Below are 19,174 nucleotides of genomic sequence, written 5' to 3' on the forward strand. Positions count from 1 at the left end.
ATGATGAAAATTTGTTTTCGCTTACACTCTGTCAATATTCTCATGTTGAGCTTCTGATGCGATTAGCTGCTATGTGTTTGGAAAACCAGAACAAGCAGTCTGATCAACGGTTTCAATGCTGTTGTTTTGACATTTGGCGACGGCGACGACGATAGCCAACCTCTGGCAGTTTACAAGAAGATGTTACCTTGATCGTCGCCTAAGATCACTTTTACAGACAGCGCAGACGAGTCTCTATTTTTATGGGTAATTGATGATGGCAACCGTTACGGCATTCACTTTACGAGCATAGTATACAATAGTATCTAAAGCTCACACCAATTTGCCAGTCGTTAAGTTTGCCGCTGTGTTGGCTGTGTGGTGGCAAATGCTAAACGATCTCTACACTGATCGATTGCCATTGTTGGGCTCAAGGGCTATCAGAGTGTCAATCGGCATTATGAAAAGAGGCAGCTAGGATTACGCTTTATTGTTGTACATGGGAAAAGACTTTCAGACCTTGGGATATTAAATATGATCAGTTCAACAAATTTAAAGGTTTAAATTAATTCTTAAACGTTGTTGAAATGCAAGAGTTCAAAATGATTAGTGCTGACAATATTACATCATCTACAGGATCAGTTTACTGTTCAAATATAAATTTAATGCTAAACAAGTAAAGTGTGCTGTGAGATTCTATATTTAGTTTATATGCTATTTCAAATATATTATATATTCTCTATGGGTAGCGGGTATAAAAATGAAATAAATAAAAATAATTGGCTAAAGCCCTGTCTTAATAGTTAACGAGTAATCAATTCTGAGACAATAGCGTAGTGCCATTTAAAAAAGAATTAATGTCCAAGTTCAAGGGTAGTCAAAACTGAATACCAAATGAAAATGAAATCAAAAGTGTGATGTTGACGTTTTTGTGAGCCGACCCAAAATACATGTCTGCTGTTTAAATTTACATATGCATCCATACATATTTATAATAATGCGTGATTAAATTGCCCCTCATTTGCATGACGATTCGTTAATTTGCGAATAACTTGTTTTCATACCCTGTGACCATTGAAAGTGAGTAAAATGGGTATTCTAACACATCTTAACTACATCTTTGACCCAATGAAGAACGTCTATACTTAACTTATGTCTGTCTGTGTGTCCTCGTAAATACATAGATCATAAAGATCTTTAGAAGCTGGGGGTTCCAAATTTTTGTTTGTAGCTTCATTACGCTGATCAATTTTTAATGTCACGTCAGTTACTTTCTACTCACATTTTTTATGCAAATTGCTTATAACTAATGATGTGTAATTTGGAAGACAATCAATAATGTTGAATGAGTAGAACAATAGAAACTTGTTTAACAATATTTCATATTTATTTATATATTTCTACATCTTAAGTTTGTTTACTGTACTAATGGGATAAATGTTTTATGATTACAAACGTGATCCACTGGGTATCTCGAAGCGTAGCACTCATATCTAAATCTTTCCTACATGTTTTGATACACGGTATTCTGGATTTATCCATCACAATGGAAACGCATATGCCAAATAGTTAAATCTATTGATTAGAATTTAACTAATTAAAGTGAGTAAAAATAACTATGCACGGCATTAGGTAGTAATCTGAGTTAACAAACAAGTAGTTAATTTTAAATATAAAATCAACTATGTTTATAAATATATATATGTATATGAATACAGCTGGTATGGTACTATGTTTTTTTTATCAGATTACTTTTGGTTATTGCATTTTTGGTTAAGACTGACTTAAAAAAAAAAAATATATATATATGATTTTCTTACTGTAATAAAAGTTATATTGAAATTAACAATTTATTCATTTTCATTAGTGCTGGTATTAACAAAAAATTCAACACTTGGGTATTCCTAACATATAAAAATATTTTCAACTAAAACAACTGCAGTTGCTTCCGATTGTTTTCAAGTTCTTGTAATATGTATGTAAATTAATTTAAGTTTGTGTTCGTCGAAAAACTAAAACAAACTCAGTCTCTTTAAATCGTAGGACCATATTTTATGAGCTCCATGGGCAAACAGAAGTTTTAATGAATATCTGACGATCCTATGGGTAGGTAAATAAAATTACAATTCTGCAAATTCAATCTAAATTAAAGTGATAGATAAAAACTACATATTTTCATTTAGAAATGCTTTTTTTTACTTTTATTTGTTTCATAAACTTGACTTATTCTTGAGAGGGGTGGGCTTCGATGTAAGCAATTGCCTTCAGAATGGCTTCTGGGATTGGAGGAGGTGTGGGCAGAGGAGGATTGGCACTAATAACTTGGTAACCATTAGCATCAGCCAGATATGAGATTGAAATTGGCTCTCCTTCAGGGGAAGTGTAGCTAGAATCGCCTTTCACAACCCATTCCTCGCCGTCCTTCAGATCTCCTTGTTGTTCAGCCTTAATACTATTGCTAAACTCATAAGCATATTTAAAACCTTCGGGATTGACTTCTGATTCCGACCTGAGGACATCGGCATCTTCATTGGCGAAGGCCACGGCCAAAAGGCATGCGAAGAGAACCTACAATTGATTAAATGGATGAAAGGAATTAATTAATCTTTGCATCGTCGGCATTAGGATAAAATACTCACAAAGAATTTCATGTTGATTGCTTGAAGACTTAGTAAGACTCACTGATGGCTACAATGTGCAACAGCAAAGCTTTTATACCCAGGCTCAGAGTTTGAAGCATTTGATTAGCATGTATTATGTTAATATATTAATATTTTGGATACAAATGAATGAATACTTTTTTCTTGGTCAGCTGCTAAAAAAACGCATATCGCATATCACTTCATCTTACCTCCGAAGATACTCGTTTCACATTCAAATATAACAGGTTTACGGCATTTGAATCAAGCGGAAATTGATGTGCAAGACTTACACTATTTGTCAACTAGAAAATATCTACGGACGTCATAATTATGCTCTTTTCTTAAAGTATTTTGATTTTGTCAAAATGCGTAGATTTCAAGATTTTCAAGATTAGTATTATTATTGTTCCACAATCTATTTAATTTATTTCAATTTGACTAAGCAGTTCCCTGTTTAAATCATAATTTAATCCGAACGTAATCAAACTTGTTCAACTACAATTTAACATTAACATCATCTTTTTCCTAAGATTTGGTCTCTTCAGGCGTTTTTCACAAAAAAAAACCGAAATAATTATTATACATTTATATATACCGGAAATATACTTAATGTTATAAAGAAATTCTAATAATTGTCTTAGATTTATATTTACCACTTTACATATGCAAATTTTTAACGTCATATCAAAGGTTGAAAAAATTTCAAATAACAAGGGATACAATTTTGACAAATTTATGAAATTATAAAAAAAATTCATTTCAATTGATGCTGCAAGCAGTTTATTAAAAAGTATTTCAAAATTTTCAGTCTTCGATGTTGTGGGACAAGCTCAAAATATTGTTTTTTTTTTTTGGCACTTAAAGTAGGTAACGTAATATCACTTTAAGTCCATCCAATTTCACCCAATTTTTAATTAAGTAAAAGATAGAACAATATATTTTAAATATAAATAAAAAATACAAATTAAGCAACTGCGAGTAATGTTAATAGTACTGATTTGTATTTATTTTGAGTAATTACTATGTATGTACTACTTAAATTAAGCACTTCCGTTCATCAATTTTTGCACAGCTCGATCAAATTTCCTGCAAAATATAAATAAATAATCAATTACAAAACATAGTATCAATTGCTGTTATAAAAAGGATAGCACATACTTGGAGACCAATTGCTCGCCCGGAATATAAAACGGATTACAAACAGCATCTGTATAGAGCATATGCAAATTGCGAAATATCTAGAGGACACAAATACTGTTGCAAGTTAAAAGTCTATACAAATTCTTTGAATACATACCGCACGAACTTCGTTCTCCCTCAGAGCAACATTGCTGGAATCGATGACGACTATGAACTTAACTCGGGAGTTTGTGACAAATCCATAGCTGAAAGTGCATTCGCATATTTATTTATAGAATTGAATTATACTAATGTAATGCTCTTACATTTTGTGAATCTCGGTGGAATAGAGCAATCCCAAGTACAGCTCCTTAGAATCTGGAGCACCCTTGCCAATTAAGCATTTTTCCTCGACCACGTCAAGAGCTGCATGAACATGGTATTGTAAATCCAATTCCCGCTCCAAATCCGATGTGGCCAAGTATAACGGGGCATTCTAGAACATAGATATATCATTTAATGCACGTTACAAACGCAATAATTAACTGAATACGTACATCCTTGCCAATTACAGCTATACAAAATGCCATTGTCGTGTTTTAAATATTTGCTTGTATTTTGTAAAAACATAAACAGCAGTCAGCTGATAGAACAGTGCTGCTAACTTAGCGCATTGCAAGCGATGTGAATGGCAAAGACGCATCCGCCGAATGTGAACGGTGGAAAAAGAAGAAGATCCGTATACACACTTGTACGCTTTGAAAGTTTTTAGACACTTCGGTGCAACAATCAAAATAAAGAAATTAAGCATTTCTTGTTATTACCATATTACATTCCCAGCTGGAAATGTATCTACAGATTGCGCCCCACCAAAACCGCAACCTGCGGGAATTGGCTCAACAAGGACCGCCACAAGATGAAGTCTTGGTGTACGTGCTGTTTGTCAACACAACGAATCGCACTGTCGATTTGTATTGGGTGCGTGAGCGCGAAACCGAAAATATTCAATACACCTTAAAGCCGTTTGAAGAGGTACGCGTAAATACATTTAATACGCATACCTGGTTTTTCCGTGACTACTATACAGGCGAGCGGATGCATGTTCGCTCCCAGCGTATCTTTTGCCCTGTGCGCATACGCATGCCAAGAGATCCACAGCGTCCCGAGGAGCTATGCGATGTTCGCAGTCAGGTGTTGATACACTTCCCTTTGCGAACCCTTAAGGAAAACTGCTTGTGGTTGATCGTTAAATGGCTAAAGCGTACGTGCAACGCACCGCGAGACTACATCAACAATTACATGATACCGGCAACGTTGAAGCAACAGTTGCTCACAATTCTGGCCACCATCGAGGTTTACTGCAGCCAGGCGCAAGCAGCCCGAATTCGAAGGTGAAGAAGAACATCTAGACAAAGGCCAGTTGAACATTTCCGCTACTGATGCTGATCGAATCGGCTTGAATCCTAAATGTATATTATGTATTAATCCGTAGTTCTTAAGACAGAAAGCAGCGACTATTACGATTGAAGAGTGATAAGATATGTGCTATATTGTATTGTATTGTACACTATATTGCGGAAAGAAAAGCCAAGCTTAATTTCCAAATAATTTAATAAGATTTTGATTCGATTTTTATATTCATTTTGTTTTTACTTATGTACAAATTGGCTGCATATATGCGTTTATGTTTCCTTTTTTTTACTACAATTGCATTGTTTTGTGTAATTTATCATATAACAGAATACTTAGAATTATGTTTATATGTATATGAATCTAATTAAACAACTCGGATGACGCCGAAGCGCTTATTATATACCTTTGTATGCAACGCGCGTCCGTCGTCGTCCATTTGATGCTTTTTGTCAAAACTTTTCAAAGACGATGTTGTTGTTGTTGTTACTGTTCTTGTTACTGCTGCTGATGTTTAAGTTTTAAATGTATGTATTTATATAAATGGTATGTATATAAGTGTGAATACAGAGTTAAATTCAATATTCAATTTGTTATGTACTGTTGCAAACCTCATTATTTAATTCTCAAATATGAACTCGCTATATCCTACCAAAAAAAATATATGTATAAAACAAACCATTCTATTACTTGTATTCTAAACATAAGTGTTTGAGCAAATAAAATGAAAGAACTTGATAGTTAGTTCAAAGGACAAACAAATACAAATACATATCTTGCGAAACATACATACAATAAACACAAATGGTTGATCAATGTGTATAGCTCATATAATAACGAAAGATCACATGCGTCTTGGGGGAGAAAGCAACGCCATAGGTAAAGCACAATACTCTGGTAGCTGGTGATAGCGCGTTTAATATTTGCGAGTAACACGCTCCAAACTATCACCGATTGAACCTATTGGGTGGATAAATACAACTAACAATTAGGCTAGAAATTAGCAATATTCATAAATCTCTGTGAATGTGTTCGTGTGTGTATGGAGTATTATGTTGATCGTGTAATATTGTTTCGTGTATGTGTGGATGATGTGCTTCCATTTCATATTATTTACCATCGAAATTAAAGTTTTGCTTTGTTTTATATTGAAATGTTAAATCAGTCGATTGCTTCCATATAAAATGGCGAACTGTACGAAGATCCATGTTGGGATCAACAACCTAAACAGAGAGAAAATAGAACGGGTATAAGATGACTTCGTTCGAAAGAATAGAAATGCAGTTAACTGACCACATCGTTGCACCACAACTCAATGCGCTCCTCCGCTGGCAGCTGAGATCCCTCCGAATTGGCATCGCTTTGACTATTTTGTAATGAATTATTTGCATTGCCGCCGCTGGGAGTTGTCTCTGCGTTAAGCACTTTTTCAAGGACATGCTCACAAACCTTACGGCACTGAATAAACTCATTGGCCACCAGACGATCCTATAAATAACAAAATTTAGTTTACATTTCAACGAAAAACTTTACTTTGTTACCTTTTTAGTACGCTCCGGCTTGGTCATCTGTGGATGTGGCTGCAGGAAGAAAGGTATTTTAAGGAATTTGGGTATATTCCTCTCGATCACAACGTCCGTCACCCATTGCGGTGCTGTCTCGTGAAGCAAAGTACTTTCACTGTCCCCGGCAGCATCGCGTACCAACAGTCGACACACAGTGCGACCGCCGACCTCGCTAAAAATACAATTGAAAAATCAGCGATCAAACTGCAAATTTAATATTTTCAATTCACCCACCTAAATATAACTGGAGTGTGCTTTGGCACTTGAAAGTAGCCGTTACCACGCACGTCAGGCTCCATTTCATTCGGTGGTATACTGTGCGGTGGCGTCCAATACTCGAGTAATGCCTCAAGCAGCAATTTTCCGTAATTAATCTGGAATACGAAAATAGAAAATTCGCTAAGCAAATGTCCCAATCCTTGCGATCAACATACCTTCATCTCAGTTGTCGGTTCATCACACTCTGGAAGGCCGGCCTCTATGGATACCCAGGCCGAGAAACAATCAACTTCCTCTTGACCCAAAACTATCGTTGGCATCTATACAAAGAAAACAATACTTATATGTAATCTATAAAATACGATAAGAAAACCGCACATACGCCTGTTTTTAGATCGACTGTAAACCAATTTGGAATGTAGACTTGTTTGTTGCGCTTCTTAATCTCCTCCTCATAGTCGACTGGGCCCAGATCTTCTTTCTTGATCACGCGCAGCACATCATATACCACCACCTGATCCTGTGAGTCCTTTGTGATAATATATCGTTTATCGTTCAGTACAGTGCACTCTTTAATGGCAGCTCCACCTTTAATGCAAGCCAATTCCGTGCCACCCTGCGTCCATTGGGCATCCATGCCGCCAGAGCTGAGCGTACATCTGTCATACATGGGCAGCTTCCAGCAGCGAATATCTGAATTCCATGTGGTTGCCCAGACACCGGTTTTGTCAATGTTGTAGCCCAAACTGAGCACTGGCGCCTTCTCCTCGCACACAAGCATCTTGTTGCTGGGATTGCGCATTTCCGTTACGATAATGTTGCGATCCCTACTGCCTGATATTATATACTGAAAGTTCTCACTCATCAGCAGCGACCACACGCCCTCCTTGTGTACATGTATAGTCTGTATGCAACGCTGTTGGCCCAGATTCCACACCTTAATCGTGCCATCCGAGCTACCGGAGACCACTTGATTGCCGTCGGGCGAAACAACCAGGCAGCGTACGTTCTCCGTATGACCGCGCAGTTTCATGCTACGCATGCAGGTGCGAGGATCCCATATACGCAATATGTTTTCTGTCGAGCCACTCACAATAACAGTACCGGAGGGATTCATGGCCAGACTATAAATGGAGTCCTTCGAGCCTGTTAGACTAGAGGTCGTCACGGTGTTGTTGCTGGCAGTCAACGCAGTGAGCGTATTCACGTCCCACAGAAATATTGCTTTGTCTAGACCGGCACTAGCCACCTGTTCGCGATCCTTGGCGTAGGCCAGTGCCTGTACATAATCTCGGTGAGTACGTAGTGTGGACATGCAGAATCCCTTGTGGGCATTCCACACCTTGACGGTAGTATCGCAGCTGGCGCTGATCACTGCAAGAAACATAGTAATACATTTTCCCAAAAATGAATTGGTTGTTCTTACAATTTCGACCGTTGCAGCAGAGCACAATGTCATTGACCCAATCGTTGTGATGCTCCATGGACTGAATATATTTCTCATTGGACTCTGTCCGTGTGTTCCATACGCGAATGATGGCATCTCGACCCGCTGAATACAACTTCCCATTGTTGGCATCCAGCTGTAGAGCATTGACACCATTCCTATGCTGTTTCTCCTCTGCGTCTCGTATCACAAAGGAGACCTGTAATCGCGAATAGCATAAATAATAAATTGCCTCATTAAAGACCACACAATGCTAGCGTAAATTCGTCCATTTTGAATGCCAATTAGCAAAAGCAGGCAACCTCCTTTTTTTGCAATCCATACCCGGTGTTTCTTATTGGGGTATCGTATCGGTATCATCGGCTTTTACTCACCTGCATTTTTTTCCGTGCCTGGCAAGTTTTGTGCGTCAACATCTCGTAGACGGGCCAAGCCTCTGAAGCAGTTGTAGTAGCGGGAAATTTGTGGTGACTTCACGTTGACGTTGTCTCCTTCTGCACATTAAATACGTGCATTAATTAATTTCTTATCCTAGTTGCAAAAAAATTTAGCACTTTATACGATTTAGTTCAGCGTGACCGCAAGTTCAATTGCAAAATATACTAATTTAGCGTTGCCAAAAATACTATAATGTACCGTAGCTTGACTGAACTTCATATTTTTATTTTTACGTCTATGACAACGCTAAATATCTTGGCATAATAAATTATCAATAAAGACCTCATGCATGCTCCGATTTATAATAATAAACACAACATGAATTCATTAAAAGCTTTGAAATTATTACCTGTGTGCAGCGCTTATTGGAATTTTTAAAACATAGCATTGCCACTATGTTTTTTTTTCGTTGCCGGTTCATTGTGGCGGATGTACCAAACTCTTCATTCATTATTTCAACATACATTGCATATTTAATCAAAATCAATGAAAAAATAAAATACGAATTACGTACACATACTGATTTTAAAGCTTTTGTGTATTAATTGTTGGTAAACAGATTCAAACAAGAAAACCGGCATTATTATTTTATAATTGAACCATTTGACAACACTGACATTTACATAACTTGAGAGAGCAGCACTTTTTTGCATTTACTGCATCCAAAAATTACAAACAATGGCCAGCACACAGAATAAAGGTTGCACCATTTGTGAAAAAGTTGGTTTGAAACCCTTCACCAAGGAGAATGTTTTCAACTATTACATACCGCTGCACGGTGTCATCAGCTATGGAGCACTCAGTGTCAACGTCATGAATCCTCAAATCGTTCCACAGTTGCTGCCCAAGAAAGATCTGACAAATGTATTTCTCATTTCGGCAATTGTTGGCAGTGCTTTTTACATTTACGGTCGTCCACACTTAAAGCACGTTAAGAATGGAAAACGTGGCGTATACGCAATACTTGGAGCTACTCTCTTCAGCATGGGATCCGTGCTTGCCTGGGCCCTGATTAAGTCAGCGCTGCCCAAAGATAACGCACTTCTGGCTACAGTGGCTGGATTGGGAACAGGCGCCGCTATTGTGAAGATTGGCACGGATTACATTCAAGAGGTGGACCAACTGAAGAAGTAGGATGGCACGCACATTCGTTTTGTAGAGTTACTGACATGCCCCACATACATAACTTGCTCATAATAAACTGATAAAATAAAATGTTGCAAACTATGTACGTACAATTTGAATAAAATGAAATTATTTAGTGAAAACAAACCATTTTCTAGACTTTGATATGTGTACCCATATACTATATGTATAGAGAAAAGTTTGAAGACTAGTTCAGAATATTAAAATTTGTTTTATTTAAAATTAAATGTACCTTTAATTGCCTTCTCTTAACTGCTAGTAATGCTTAACAATTGAATTGTTTTGTTTTCCTTTTTTTATTTATGTGTGTTTAATTAATATACGTGTGTGTGTATGGTGAAATCAAAGTCATTGATATATATAATTATATATATATAGTATGTATACTATGTTTTCAATTTGAATAAAGAATGATTCTTAAGCGCCAATACTTATTTACAAATTTCTTGCTTGGTTAAAACATCCTACAAACTGTCTTAGTGACATTGAATTGACGACTACTTTTTATTTGTTAATAATTGTTTTGTATTGCAAAAACATACAAATTACTCTCGTTAACTTAATCTTAAATATGCATACATATTTTACAAACATACAGTGGTCATCAGTGGCTTAAATATGTTCTAATCAATCGATATATATATATGAAAAAAACATTATCTTTATAATCATCTAAACACATCACTGTTAATATTTTCGATATTTGATATTATTGGTAACGTGAAATGGTTTTCGCGTCAGAAATTCGAAACAACTAAATTATATTGCATTTACACAAAAAAATAAAATAATAACTCAAGGGTGCTGCCTAGAAACAAAAATTGAAAGCATGATTGGAAGATGCGAAGCGATTTTCGACTATTGCATTGCTGTCACAACTCGAACAACAACATTAAACCATTTTCACAGGTGATGAAACAAATTAAATTAGTTGGGTGGCAATCCAATTACGCAGAACTGTTGGCGAACTGTTGCCACGACATCTGTTAATTTTTATAGCTGCTACTTCACTCTACTCCCTTCCGCTCTCGAGTGCATCTACTGCACTCGCAATTGCACTCCAAGTACCTCTCGCAATTCGTGCAGCTCCTGTGGTCCTTGCATTAGTCGCTTCACTCCTCGCGGTAGTCCACGACACGACGCTAGATTAATTGAGCTCATGTGGACACAATTCGTGAGTATTTCCTTTACTGCCTCCTCAGAAACGGATGATCCACACAGATTCAAATGACTGCCAGTAAATGGAAAAAGAATTAGTCAAAGATTTGTCTGACATGCCGAAATTCATTTACTTACGCCAACGGAGACTCACTGCCCTTCTCCGCAAGTGCACGAAGTGCATTGTCTATGGGTTGCTGGACATTTGCCCAAGCCAGATCCAGCTCAATAAGACTATGTGCCCACTTTGATGCAATTAATTCTAGTCCAGAGCTGCACAAACGCACATGAATGTTATTAATTTAAACTAATTCTAATAATTTAATAATAATATGACAACGTACCCCACATCACGGGTAACCGAGCAGCCCGAGAGAAATAAATGTTTGATATCCCATGCCGGTAGACGAATTAGACTTTCGTGTGTGAGGCGAGTGCAATTGCGTACATCAAGTAGCTTCAACTTTGAGCTGCTCTTCAATATGCGCTGTAAATGATCATCGCTAATGATGCGTGCTTCATCAGTCAGTGCAGCCACGGACAGTTCTTCGAGATCGGGAAACCCAGGTGAGTCCATCTATAAAAGACGAAATTAATGATCTCTGATATATAGATTATTGTGTCTGCTACTTACAATCTCCTGCATGTTAGCTGTGCTTGGTGTTATGTGTGAATTGGTGACACGGAGCACCTTTAATTTCTGGCATCCATGCTGTAGTTTCTCGATATTTAGCACGCCGTGTGAAGTTGCCTGTGTGGTGACATTTGAGAGATCCAGGAGTGTCAAGTTTGGACAATGCGCCTGTAATTTGGAAATGGAAGTAGGCGTTCAGTTAATATGCTTTCCTTAACACTTGAATCCATTATTACTGTACCGCAAGTATGCTGACAATATTGGGTATGCCCGCAAGACGATTGTGTGCTAAATAGAGGTGGGTCAATCTACTGCCCATTACTTGTAATGCACTGCAAAGTGAATTAATTCCCACAGCGCTCTTGCTGGCATTCATTTCCACCTATAATATGGAAACAATTAATAACAAACGATTTAGACTTAGATGAACTGCATCTGATTAACATACATTGATAGAGCTCAAGTCTATTCGCTGTAGCTTTTGCATGTTATCGACCAGAAATGACAACTGATCTGTTGTCAAACTTTTCCAACCAGCTAATGTGATGCCCGTAAGATTCGGACAACCATTGGACAGTTTAAGAAGGAAGCAATTAATGTCTGTTACCTTCCAATTGGCTGCGAATTACAAAATGACAATTGGGTTACAATAAATATTGTAGTTAAAGATTACATGCTACTTACAAACATTCAATTCAGTACAAGCGCTGCAGCGATTATCCACAAACCATTTAAGCTTGAGTTCCGTTCGATACTTTTCTTTAATCCAGGTGGTCAAATCCATGGTGCGCCACAGTGTTGGCCTCAGTGAAACCTGTCGCCACAGCGAACACACTCGACCCAGGCGAAATAGTGTCGGCAAACAGCCCTCCTTATCGACAACAAGTTGAAATATCTGTAAATTAAAAGGAATTTGTAAGTTAGATTTCTAAAGTTCTTTGTCCGACTTCGTTGTCTTACACGAAAGAGCACTTCTTCAGGTAACTTTAGGCCCCACGCACTCTGCTCGACTGGCTCCTTGTCCGTACTGCTGCTTGTTGATATTTTCTTCTGTCGCTCCCCATTGTTGCTGCTGCCTCCGCTGCCGCCTCCTCCACCTTTTTTCTTGCGTGGTTCAGACTCGCCGTCATCACTATCTTGTGGCTTTGGTTTGCGAACGCGTTTCCGTGCTGGTTTCGATGGAGCTGCCGGTTTGTGGGCCACCGTTGGAGAAGTTACTGTAGCCGTCGCACCCAAGGACAATTCTGTTGCCGTGGCAACGGCATCTGACTTTTTGATGCACAACTTGATGCCCACTTTGTTGTCACTGATTTCGCTCTCGTACATGGGCAAAGCCTTCGGTTTGCGCGTTCGTGATGCACGAGGCGATGTTGATGCTGACTTATTCAGTTTCTTGTTGAGTGCCGTGACCAGCGGTTTGCCTCCCGACTTTGGAATGGTGCCATTGACCGTCGTTGCCGTTGCAGTTGACTGATCCAACAGCTCTTGTTTTGCAGTTGTTGGCTCCTTTGCTTGTGGCATCTGTGTTTCGGTTTCACCGACTGGCGATCGCTGTCCTTCGGATGCTGGAGAGCATGATGTCGACGTGGCCGTATTTGTTTCATCCGTTTGGGTCTCTGATTTGGGTGGCGATAGAATATTCTCTGGTATGGCTGATGTTGTTGCTGTCGCTGCTGCTGCTGCAGTTGCGGATGCTTCAGCCGCCAGCAGCTGTGGTGGCGTCTGTGAAGGTGTTGACGGAGTCAGCGTATTGATGTCCACTATGGCGTTGCTCACTGTGGCATTCAACTGTTTGACACTTAAGCTGTGATCGCTGTGTGCCTGCACATTATCCGTGTCCATTGGTTTTGCTTCTTCTGCTGACTCGACGATATCTTTGGATGATGATTCTTTAACACTGGTGGCCACTGATGGAGCAGCTGCGTCCACTTCTTGATTTTGCTGCACTTCACTCTTCACTGCATCGTGGGGGGTGGTCGATTTCTCGATGCTTTGCGTTTCACTCATTTCTTTCGAGCTGCAATTTTTGAAAATGCAAAAATGGGAGGATTAATAATTATTAGGCGGCCGGAAAATCGATGCAAAACAAACTCAACCCATTTTGGCGGTTTTTCCAAGTTCTCTATACGTTCTCATTCTTGAATTTCACTCACTTCGCATTCTCTCCTATCAACAGAGCAACTCAACATGCAGTCGTAAATCTCACCTTCTATAACAAATTACATATGTGTATGTATGTGTGTATGTATTTTTTTGTTTTTATTTTTATTCGTTTGTTCGCCTTTAATAAACAAGTTGCGGTAGGATCACACCGACCGAATTATAACCTCTTCGAACCTTTAATTCTCTACTCGAACACTGTTTGGGATTTGAACTGGGCTCTGGCACATAATCTTTATCTTTTGCTGATAAGAATTTTCAGAGAGTTGAGGCACAAATCGTTGATACATGTTGATTTTCACTTCTTGTTAGCCCCACAATTGGTGCACTTATATGCCGCGCGCCACAATTGCGTGCAGGGTGCAATAATCGGCATTCAACTCACCACTTGAAGAGAGGTAGGTACACAAATGTATGTTATCTCCGTACAGTACTGCTTAACTCGCTCACACTCACTGCGGTACGTATATTAGGTCGACGGTAAAAACAGTGCGGCACTATGTGTGTGTTTGAATTGTTCGATTCGGAAGAGATTTTTTTCTTTTGGCGTTCATGGAATTTTTTACGCGTTTTGTTGTCCAAACTGCAGCGTTTACATTTTTGCCAAGCACTTGAGGCACTAAACAATAATTGATCACGGCATTGACATCGATCCGAATAATTTGAACACCTCAATTCGATGAAAACTTATTTTACTTAACCACTAGTGCAACGACGTAGAAGCTATTGCTAGCTAGAGAGAGGATGTGTTGTTTGTGTGTCAACACACCACTATGGTGGTGAGTTCGGCGCTTAAATTAACATTTCTAAATACTGCAATTAACAGCATCTATAAATTATCGGTAAACAAAGTCGAATTATAATGTAGAAATTATTTTAAATTATCTTTTGTAAAATGGTTTAAATTAATACTTAAATTAACTTAATGGAAACAATTAACAGCAATGGCAAATGAGCTGCAACAGTTGAGCCTTTACGCAATGTTGCTTCAATGAATGTATCGATACACGTTATCGTTTTATGGCGTATTATTTAAAAAACATAATCGGCGGGCGGTGTTTATTGTGTACATTTTATTTTGTAAAGCGAAACCTAATATTCATAATCTAAATTGGCAATTTCAGGCAAAACAACAAGATCCTTATGGATTTCCAACCACCGTTTCGCATGATACGTTGTCTTACCATATGTGCGACCAAATTTGTATAAATGTCCCGGCACATGACCGGCATAGCTGGGATTCATGCCATGATCGTTGTGATAGAGCACAAAGTGACCAACTGGCGGACATTGGATGGCGGGTGTGGTCAAGTCCTGGCCACAACACCACTTGTCACGTTTCTTCTTATACATGTAGTTGGAGAAGCTGCAGAGAGCATGATGGGTCAGCACCTTGCTTGGCTCTCCGAACCGCGTCACAGCCATTGGAATATGTGCAGCATAGCCATTAATAATGAACTTGTCCTTATCGTCATCGTCCAGGAAATGTGGCGTTGTGAACTTGCTGTACTTCAGCTTCTCTGTCGTTGGCGGACACTTTTCCTGCTTTATGCCCTTGGAACGTCCAGTCACCGGTATTAATGGGGCACGATAAGTGGTTCCCGGTAGCTGTATAGAGGTGTACATATAGCAAGAACTCCTTCAACCCTCTAAATGTACTCACCAATCGTTCATTCAGTTGGTGCTCGAAGAGACCGTTGCCACTCTCGAGCAGATCACGATGACGCAGTGTGCGCCTATCACAGCGATAGCGTTGCATGAGGTCCTCATGTTGAGCTACGCCTGCAGTGGCGGCTGCCACATACCGTTTGCCGGTTTGTGTAAACATGTTGGGCACAAAACCTGCATAACCGGGTATTATGGGATGCCTGTAAACGGAGTCAACGAATTCCTCGCGATCACGCAGCGTCTTCAATTCACTCTGGGTGGGATAATCCTTGAGATCGGGCTTAGCATCAATGGGCGTTACAATTAGTTCTGGCGCATGGTTAATGCATGGATCGATAAGCAACTTGTGCGTCTGGATGCCATAAGATTTGCCAACACGATCGCGATTCTGGGCACAATGGCCAGTATAGCTAATAATGGGATGTGATTTCTACAAATGCACAGAACATTCGCTCTCTAGGGCTTACCCTGGTACCAGATGAGGTTCAGGCGTTATAGTTTGCTCCATTTTGCAATTAAATAAAAACACTGGGAATTTTGAAAACTAGCTTTTATCTTAGCACAATTAAAATACAATATGAAAAGGCCTATTTACAACATTTCTACGTCAACATTCTATAAAAACATCATGAGTAACATGATTCCTGATTCTTAGCACACATATTAAACACCTGCAATACGCAGCATCTCTGGAATACTGACTATCTTCTCCCGTGGCTTGCCCTTCGCTTTTCCCGCTTCAGTTTCATGTTTGTCAATGCGCTGCCATCCTTCCCAAGTCACAATAGGTTTGTTGCTCGGATCAAAACCTGGCTTGAGGGATGTTGTGTCGAAGGCATTCGCTGCAATGTCATTGCAAATGGTTTTGGCCACAGCAAAGGCGCCGTTCATGGTGGTCAAGATGACACCTGTTGGTCCAGTACCCAGCCAGCCAGCCACATAGAGACCAGGTGCCGTTTGCTTTGTTTCTTTGTCCTGCAACACGCGACCTTGCTCATTGCACACTTGACCTCGTCGTGCATCGAAATTAATGCCCGCATCCGCACAACTCGATTTGTAGCCAATGCTGCGTAGTATCAGATCTGCGGGCAGTTTTTCTGTTGCACTGGTCGCCACCGCCGAGTTCTCCTGCAGCTCCGTAATTGCAAATTCCATTTCACGCTCGACAATCGCTTTGGGCGCTCGCAGAAAGATGGGCAGAAACTGCTTGCTGACGTCCCCAGACTGGCGGCTACTCTGCTCCCCAAGACTCTTGAGCATCAGCTCAGTGAGTCGCTTGCGTGGGCGCTGTAGCTTGTCCAACTGTGCATCCACACCTTAAAATTGGTCAAAAGTCAATAAATGGCTTAAAATGTCTTGTGACTTGTGATTTTACCCGTAAAATCCTCAGCACGCCAGCGAGTCTCCACTTGCGGTAACTTGAGCATCTCGCGAAGCTCTTTGATGGTGAATGCAGCTTGCAAAGGACCTCGGCGTCCCACCAGATGCACTCGCTCCACCTTGCTGTTGGCCAGCGCCTCCAGTGCGTACTCTGTTGTGTCTGTCACCTATTTAAATATACGAATTAGTAAAGCTTTTAAACTGAATTGCTATTCTGGGACACCTTTAAGTTATCAATTGGACTGAGCAGCATGCGAGCCACATCAACGGCAACGTTTCCTTGACCAACAATCGTCACATCGCGGCCACTTAAGTCCGGCTGCAGCTGCTCGGCGCCCGGCAATCCATTGTACCAAGCCACAAACTTTCTCGCCGATATGACATGCGCCTGTTGCTCGTTGTGTAGTTCCAGCTCGCGATCCTGATCCGCTCCATAGGTGAGCAGCACGGCATGGTAACGTTCTCGTAGTTCCTGCAGAGTTACATATGTGCCGAGGGTGACGTTACCGAAAAAACGTAATCGTGGATTCTCTGCTGTTTTCGTAAACGTATTGATGACGTTTTTTACTTCTGGATGATCAGGTGCAACACCAAAGCTGGAATGTCAATAATTTGCATAATGACCGAACTCATTAGTTGATAAGTCGCACAGAGATTCAATATAAACACCTAGAGTAAAGTGGCCAATCGCATTTCTCGCTGGGCTCAAGATGTGGACGGTTTTATTAGTGATCGTCTGTTTGTGGACCTTAGCAGCTTCTGCTCCCCTCTGGAGTCCCGAACAAGTGGGTGGTAAGTACAATAAGACTTCCCTTTATTCTCTATTCAATCATTTCATTTTGTAGATTATTTTAATGGCATCTTTCGCTCTGTTGTTGGGCCGCTTTTTGGCCTAGACGATGGCAATAATAATACTACACCACCCAGTAACTAATTAAACTCAAGCTTACCGCACCAATCCAAAAGGCACCGGCAACTTCTCGACGATGTCCACAGAACAATCACTCAGCTGTTTAAGTAAATATTGCGCCGCATAGAATCCTGCTGGACCAGCGCCCACAATACAAATTCGTTTGGGTTGCGCCACTTGTTGCACACTTTGTGATTTAATTACACTTGTACTAAAGCTGTTGTTATAAACATTAATAAATTGGCGTCTGCAATATCGCAAATTTCTTGTGTAATTCATGATTATTGGTTTGTTTACTACTGTACAATAAAGAAAGCTGTGCAACGGTGACTATTTGTTTCTCAACACCTGCGTCGCAGTGTGACCACAATCAAACTTTCTTAAATATACCAAACACACAGTACATTATTGAATAATTGCCACCTGGTTACATTTTCAATGTAACGACGATATAAGATGGCGCGTGAATTTAAACATATTACTTGTTTTGGTTTTTAATCTAACTAACTGATCAGATGTTCGATAAAAATAACATACTTCGGAATAAAGAAAGAGATCCACTCTTGTTTTTCGAGTACTTTTACATATTTAATAGCTTGTGCCCTTTAAGGTAGTTTGTAGATTGATGCTTTATTTATTTAGATGATAAACAAACTCGAAAAATGGTACGTACGATTAGATGCAATAACAATTTTTATTAGGTGCTAAACTTGAGGTGTACAATAACAATTTGGAAATGGTGATTTTCTGTGATTCAGATTTAATCGCGGTGCAAAGCCAGCCAGCGTTTGGCATCCACTGTAGAACTGCCAAAGGAGTGACCCACATTAAAGATTTCACCGGGTACATGTCCTCCATAGCGTGGCAACATGCCGCAGACACGTGGGTAAATAACGCCGTTGGTAATTGCAGACGATCGACCTACGCCAGCACTCCGGATGGGAACCCATTCGACACTGCGACGAAAGTACATGTCGTCCTTGGGATTGCACCAGCCGCCATCCGGTAAATGGAAATCAAAACCATAACCTGGTCATAACAGGATTAGCTCACATTATGGAAATGCGAGTGCAACACTTACGATTGGAGTAGGACATAATAATTATATTGTGTTAAAAAGCAGACGAATCCCATGAGCGGAACAGTTCCGAAAAACAACTACGACTGCCCTCAACTGACGGAAGTCGCTTCGACAAAACGATTTATTTATTTTCCATGGCAACGGGCCTATGAGTTGATTGGGTGCTGACAGGCCATAAATGAATCTAAAGGCCAAAATCAGGATGAAATAGCAACAAG

The 19,174-nt window shown here is 39.7% G+C and overlaps 10 protein-coding genes across 10 annotated transcripts; 3 read left to right on the plus strand and 7 right to left on the minus strand.

The window, feature by feature from the left end:
• Positions 1-2,151: 2,151 nt before the first annotated feature.
• On the minus strand, positions 2,152-2,718 carry LOC117570599 (cuticular protein 47Eg). Its single transcript, XM_034252342.2, has 2 exons — positions 2,619-2,718; positions 2,152-2,547 (listed from the first exon to the last, which is right to left on the minus strand). Exons 1-2 carry the CDS (start codon positions 2,628-2,630, stop codon positions 2,203-2,205), a joined length of 357 nt encoding a protein of 118 aa, XP_034108233.1. The 5' UTR covers positions 2,631-2,718; the 3' UTR covers positions 2,152-2,202.
• Positions 2,719-3,584: 866 nt separating this feature from the next.
• On the minus strand, positions 3,585-4,409 carry LOC117566930 (trafficking protein particle complex subunit 2-like protein). The gene is made up of 5 exons (XM_034246552.2): positions 4,298-4,409; positions 4,067-4,236; positions 3,919-4,006; positions 3,780-3,859; positions 3,585-3,707 (listed from the first exon to the last, which is right to left on the minus strand). The coding sequence occupies exons 1-5, from the start codon at positions 4,328-4,330 to the stop codon at positions 3,662-3,664; spliced, it is 417 nt and encodes a 138-aa protein (XP_034102443.1). The 5' UTR covers positions 4,331-4,409; the 3' UTR covers positions 3,585-3,661.
• A 61-nt stretch (positions 4,410-4,470) lies between these two features.
• On the plus strand, positions 4,471-5,203 carry LOC117566928 (protein Vhl). The gene has a single exon (XM_034246550.2). It carries the CDS (start codon positions 4,587-4,589, stop codon positions 5,133-5,135), a length of 549 nt encoding a protein of 182 aa, XP_034102441.1. The 5' UTR covers positions 4,471-4,586; the 3' UTR covers positions 5,136-5,203.
• Positions 5,204-5,609: 406 nt separating this feature from the next.
• LOC117566927 (WD repeat-containing protein 48 homolog) lies at positions 5,610-9,038 on the minus strand. The gene is made up of 9 exons (XM_034246549.2): positions 8,756-9,038; positions 8,361-8,580; positions 7,317-8,308; positions 7,150-7,254; positions 6,950-7,089; positions 6,692-6,887; positions 6,444-6,638; positions 6,268-6,373; positions 5,610-6,110 (listed from the first exon to the last, which is right to left on the minus strand). Exons 1-9 carry the CDS (start codon positions 8,795-8,797, stop codon positions 6,067-6,069), a joined length of 2,040 nt encoding a protein of 679 aa, XP_034102440.1. The 5' UTR covers positions 8,798-9,038; the 3' UTR covers positions 5,610-6,066.
• Positions 9,039-9,289: 251 nt separating this feature from the next.
• LOC117566929 (uncharacterized) lies at positions 9,290-10,091 on the plus strand. Its single transcript, XM_034246551.2, has one exon. It carries the CDS (start codon positions 9,498-9,500, stop codon positions 9,951-9,953), a length of 456 nt encoding a protein of 151 aa, XP_034102442.1. The 5' UTR covers positions 9,290-9,497; the 3' UTR covers positions 9,954-10,091.
• Positions 10,092-10,652: 561 nt separating this feature from the next.
• LOC117566926 (F-box/LRR-repeat protein 6) lies at positions 10,653-14,666 on the minus strand. Its single transcript, XM_034246546.2, has 9 exons — positions 14,303-14,666; positions 12,718-13,774; positions 12,442-12,652; positions 12,206-12,375; positions 11,999-12,139; positions 11,758-11,925; positions 11,468-11,700; positions 11,262-11,396; positions 10,653-11,196 (listed from the first exon to the last, which is right to left on the minus strand). Exons 2-9 carry the CDS (start codon positions 13,762-13,764, stop codon positions 11,004-11,006), a joined length of 2,298 nt encoding a protein of 765 aa, XP_034102437.1. The 5' UTR covers positions 13,765-13,774; positions 14,303-14,666; the 3' UTR covers positions 10,653-11,003.
• A 267-nt stretch (positions 14,667-14,933) lies between these two features.
• Positions 14,934-16,202, minus strand: LOC117571079 (UPF0605 protein GA14893). The gene is made up of 3 exons (XM_034253056.2): positions 16,053-16,202; positions 15,581-15,995; positions 14,934-15,525 (listed from the first exon to the last, which is right to left on the minus strand). Exons 1-3 carry the CDS (start codon positions 16,091-16,093, stop codon positions 15,010-15,012), a joined length of 972 nt encoding a protein of 323 aa, XP_034108947.1. The 5' UTR covers positions 16,094-16,202; the 3' UTR covers positions 14,934-15,009.
• A 4-nt stretch (positions 16,203-16,206) lies between these two features.
• Positions 16,207-18,224, minus strand: LOC117571075 (NADPH:adrenodoxin oxidoreductase, mitochondrial). The gene is made up of 4 exons (XM_034253050.2): positions 17,916-18,224; positions 17,189-17,561; positions 16,961-17,132; positions 16,207-16,901 (listed from the first exon to the last, which is right to left on the minus strand). The coding sequence occupies exons 1-4, from the start codon at positions 18,152-18,154 to the stop codon at positions 16,249-16,251; spliced, it is 1,437 nt and encodes a 478-aa protein (XP_034108941.1). The 5' UTR covers positions 18,155-18,224; the 3' UTR covers positions 16,207-16,248.
• LOC117571084 (uncharacterized) lies at positions 17,645-18,137 on the plus strand. Its single transcript, XM_034253066.2, has 2 exons — positions 17,645-17,757; positions 17,811-18,137. The coding sequence occupies exons 1-2, from the start codon at positions 17,676-17,678 to the stop codon at positions 17,897-17,899; spliced, it is 171 nt and encodes a 56-aa protein (XP_034108957.1). The 5' UTR covers positions 17,645-17,675; the 3' UTR covers positions 17,900-18,137.
• Positions 18,225-18,545: 321 nt separating the features above from the next.
• Positions 18,546-19,095, minus strand: LOC117571083 (UPF0605 protein GA14893). Its single transcript, XM_034253065.2, has 2 exons — positions 18,957-19,095; positions 18,546-18,904 (listed from the first exon to the last, which is right to left on the minus strand). The coding sequence occupies exons 1-2, from the start codon at positions 18,970-18,972 to the stop codon at positions 18,636-18,638; spliced, it is 285 nt and encodes a 94-aa protein (XP_034108956.1). The 5' UTR covers positions 18,973-19,095; the 3' UTR covers positions 18,546-18,635.
• Between the last annotated feature and the right edge of the window lie 79 nt (positions 19,096-19,174).

This window comes from Drosophila albomicans, chromosome 3 (genome assembly GCF_009650485.2).
Source record: "Drosophila albomicans strain 15112-1751.03 chromosome 3, ASM965048v2, whole genome shotgun sequence".
In the NCBI taxonomy this organism is placed as follows: Eukaryota; Metazoa; Arthropoda; class Insecta; order Diptera; family Drosophilidae; genus Drosophila; species Drosophila albomicans.

Bases quoted from the DNA above. Each gene is read 5' to 3' on its own strand.
- LOC117566930 (XM_034246552.2), bottom strand. From the start codon at position 4,330: ATGGCATTTTGTATAGCTGTAATTGGCAAGGAT. The intron at 4,237-4,297 runs GTACGTATTCAG...TCTATGTTCTAG, and splicing joins TAGCTGTAATTGGCAAGGAT to AATGCCCCGTTATACTTGGC. The intron at 3,860-3,918 runs GTATGTATTCAA...TGTGTCCTCTAG, and splicing joins GGGAGAACGAAGTTCGTGCG to ATATTTCGCAATTTGCATAT.
- LOC117571075 (XM_034253050.2), bottom strand. From the start codon at position 18,154: ATGAATTACACAAGAAATTTGCGATATTGCAGACGCCAATTTATTAAT. The intron at 17,133-17,188 runs GTGTCCCAGAAT...ATATTTAAATAG, and splicing joins GTCCAATTGATAACTTAAAG to GTGACAGACACAACAGAGTA. The intron at 16,902-16,960 runs GTAAAATCACAA...ACCAATTTTAAG, and splicing joins GCGTGCTGAGGATTTTACGG to GTGTGGATGCACAGTTGGAC.
- LOC117566927 (XM_034246549.2), bottom strand. From the start codon at position 8,797: ATGTTGACGCACAAAACTTGCCAGGCACGGAAAAAAATGCAG. The intron at 7,090-7,149 runs GTATGTTGATCG...TTCGTATTCCAG, and splicing joins AACCGACAACTGAGATGAAG to ATTAATTACGGAAAATTGCT. The intron at 6,639-6,691 runs GTAACAAAGTAA...TGTTATTTATAG, and splicing joins AGCCGGAGCGTACTAAAAAG to GATCGTCTGGTGGCCAATGA.
- LOC117566928 (XM_034246550.2), top strand. From the start codon at position 4,587: ATGTATCTACAGATTGCGCCCCACCAAAACCGCAACCTGCGGGAATTG.
- LOC117571079 (XM_034253056.2), bottom strand. From the start codon at position 16,093: ATGGAGCAAACTATAACGCCTGAACCTCATCTGGTACCAGG. The intron at 15,996-16,052 runs GTAAGCCCTAGA...TCCCATTATTAG, and splicing joins GAACCTCATCTGGTACCAGG to CTATACTGGCCATTGTGCCC. The intron at 15,526-15,580 runs GTGAGTACATTT...ACCTCTATACAG, and splicing joins ACCAACTGAATGAACGATTG to CTACCGGGAACCACTTATCG.
- LOC117566926 (XM_034246546.2), bottom strand. From the start codon at position 13,764: ATGAGTGAAACGCAAAGCATCGAGAAATCGACCACCCCCCACGATGCA. The intron at 12,376-12,441 runs GTAAGTAGCATG...TGTAATTCGCAG, and splicing joins TTGTACTGAATTGAATGTTT to CCAATTGGAAGGTAACAGAC. The intron at 11,701-11,757 runs GTAAGTAGCAGA...CGTCTTTTATAG, and splicing joins CAGCTAACATGCAGGAGATT to ATGGACTCACCTGGGTTTCC.
- LOC117571084 (XM_034253066.2), top strand. From the start codon at position 17,676: ATGTGGACGGTTTTATTAGTGATCGTCTGTTTGTGGACCTTAGCAGCT. The intron at 17,758-17,810 runs GTAAGTACAATA...TTCATTTTGTAG, and splicing joins GAGTCCCGAACAAGTGGGTG to ATTATTTTAATGGCATCTTT.
- LOC117566929 (XM_034246551.2), top strand. From the start codon at position 9,498: ATGGCCAGCACACAGAATAAAGGTTGCACCATTTGTGAAAAAGTTGGT.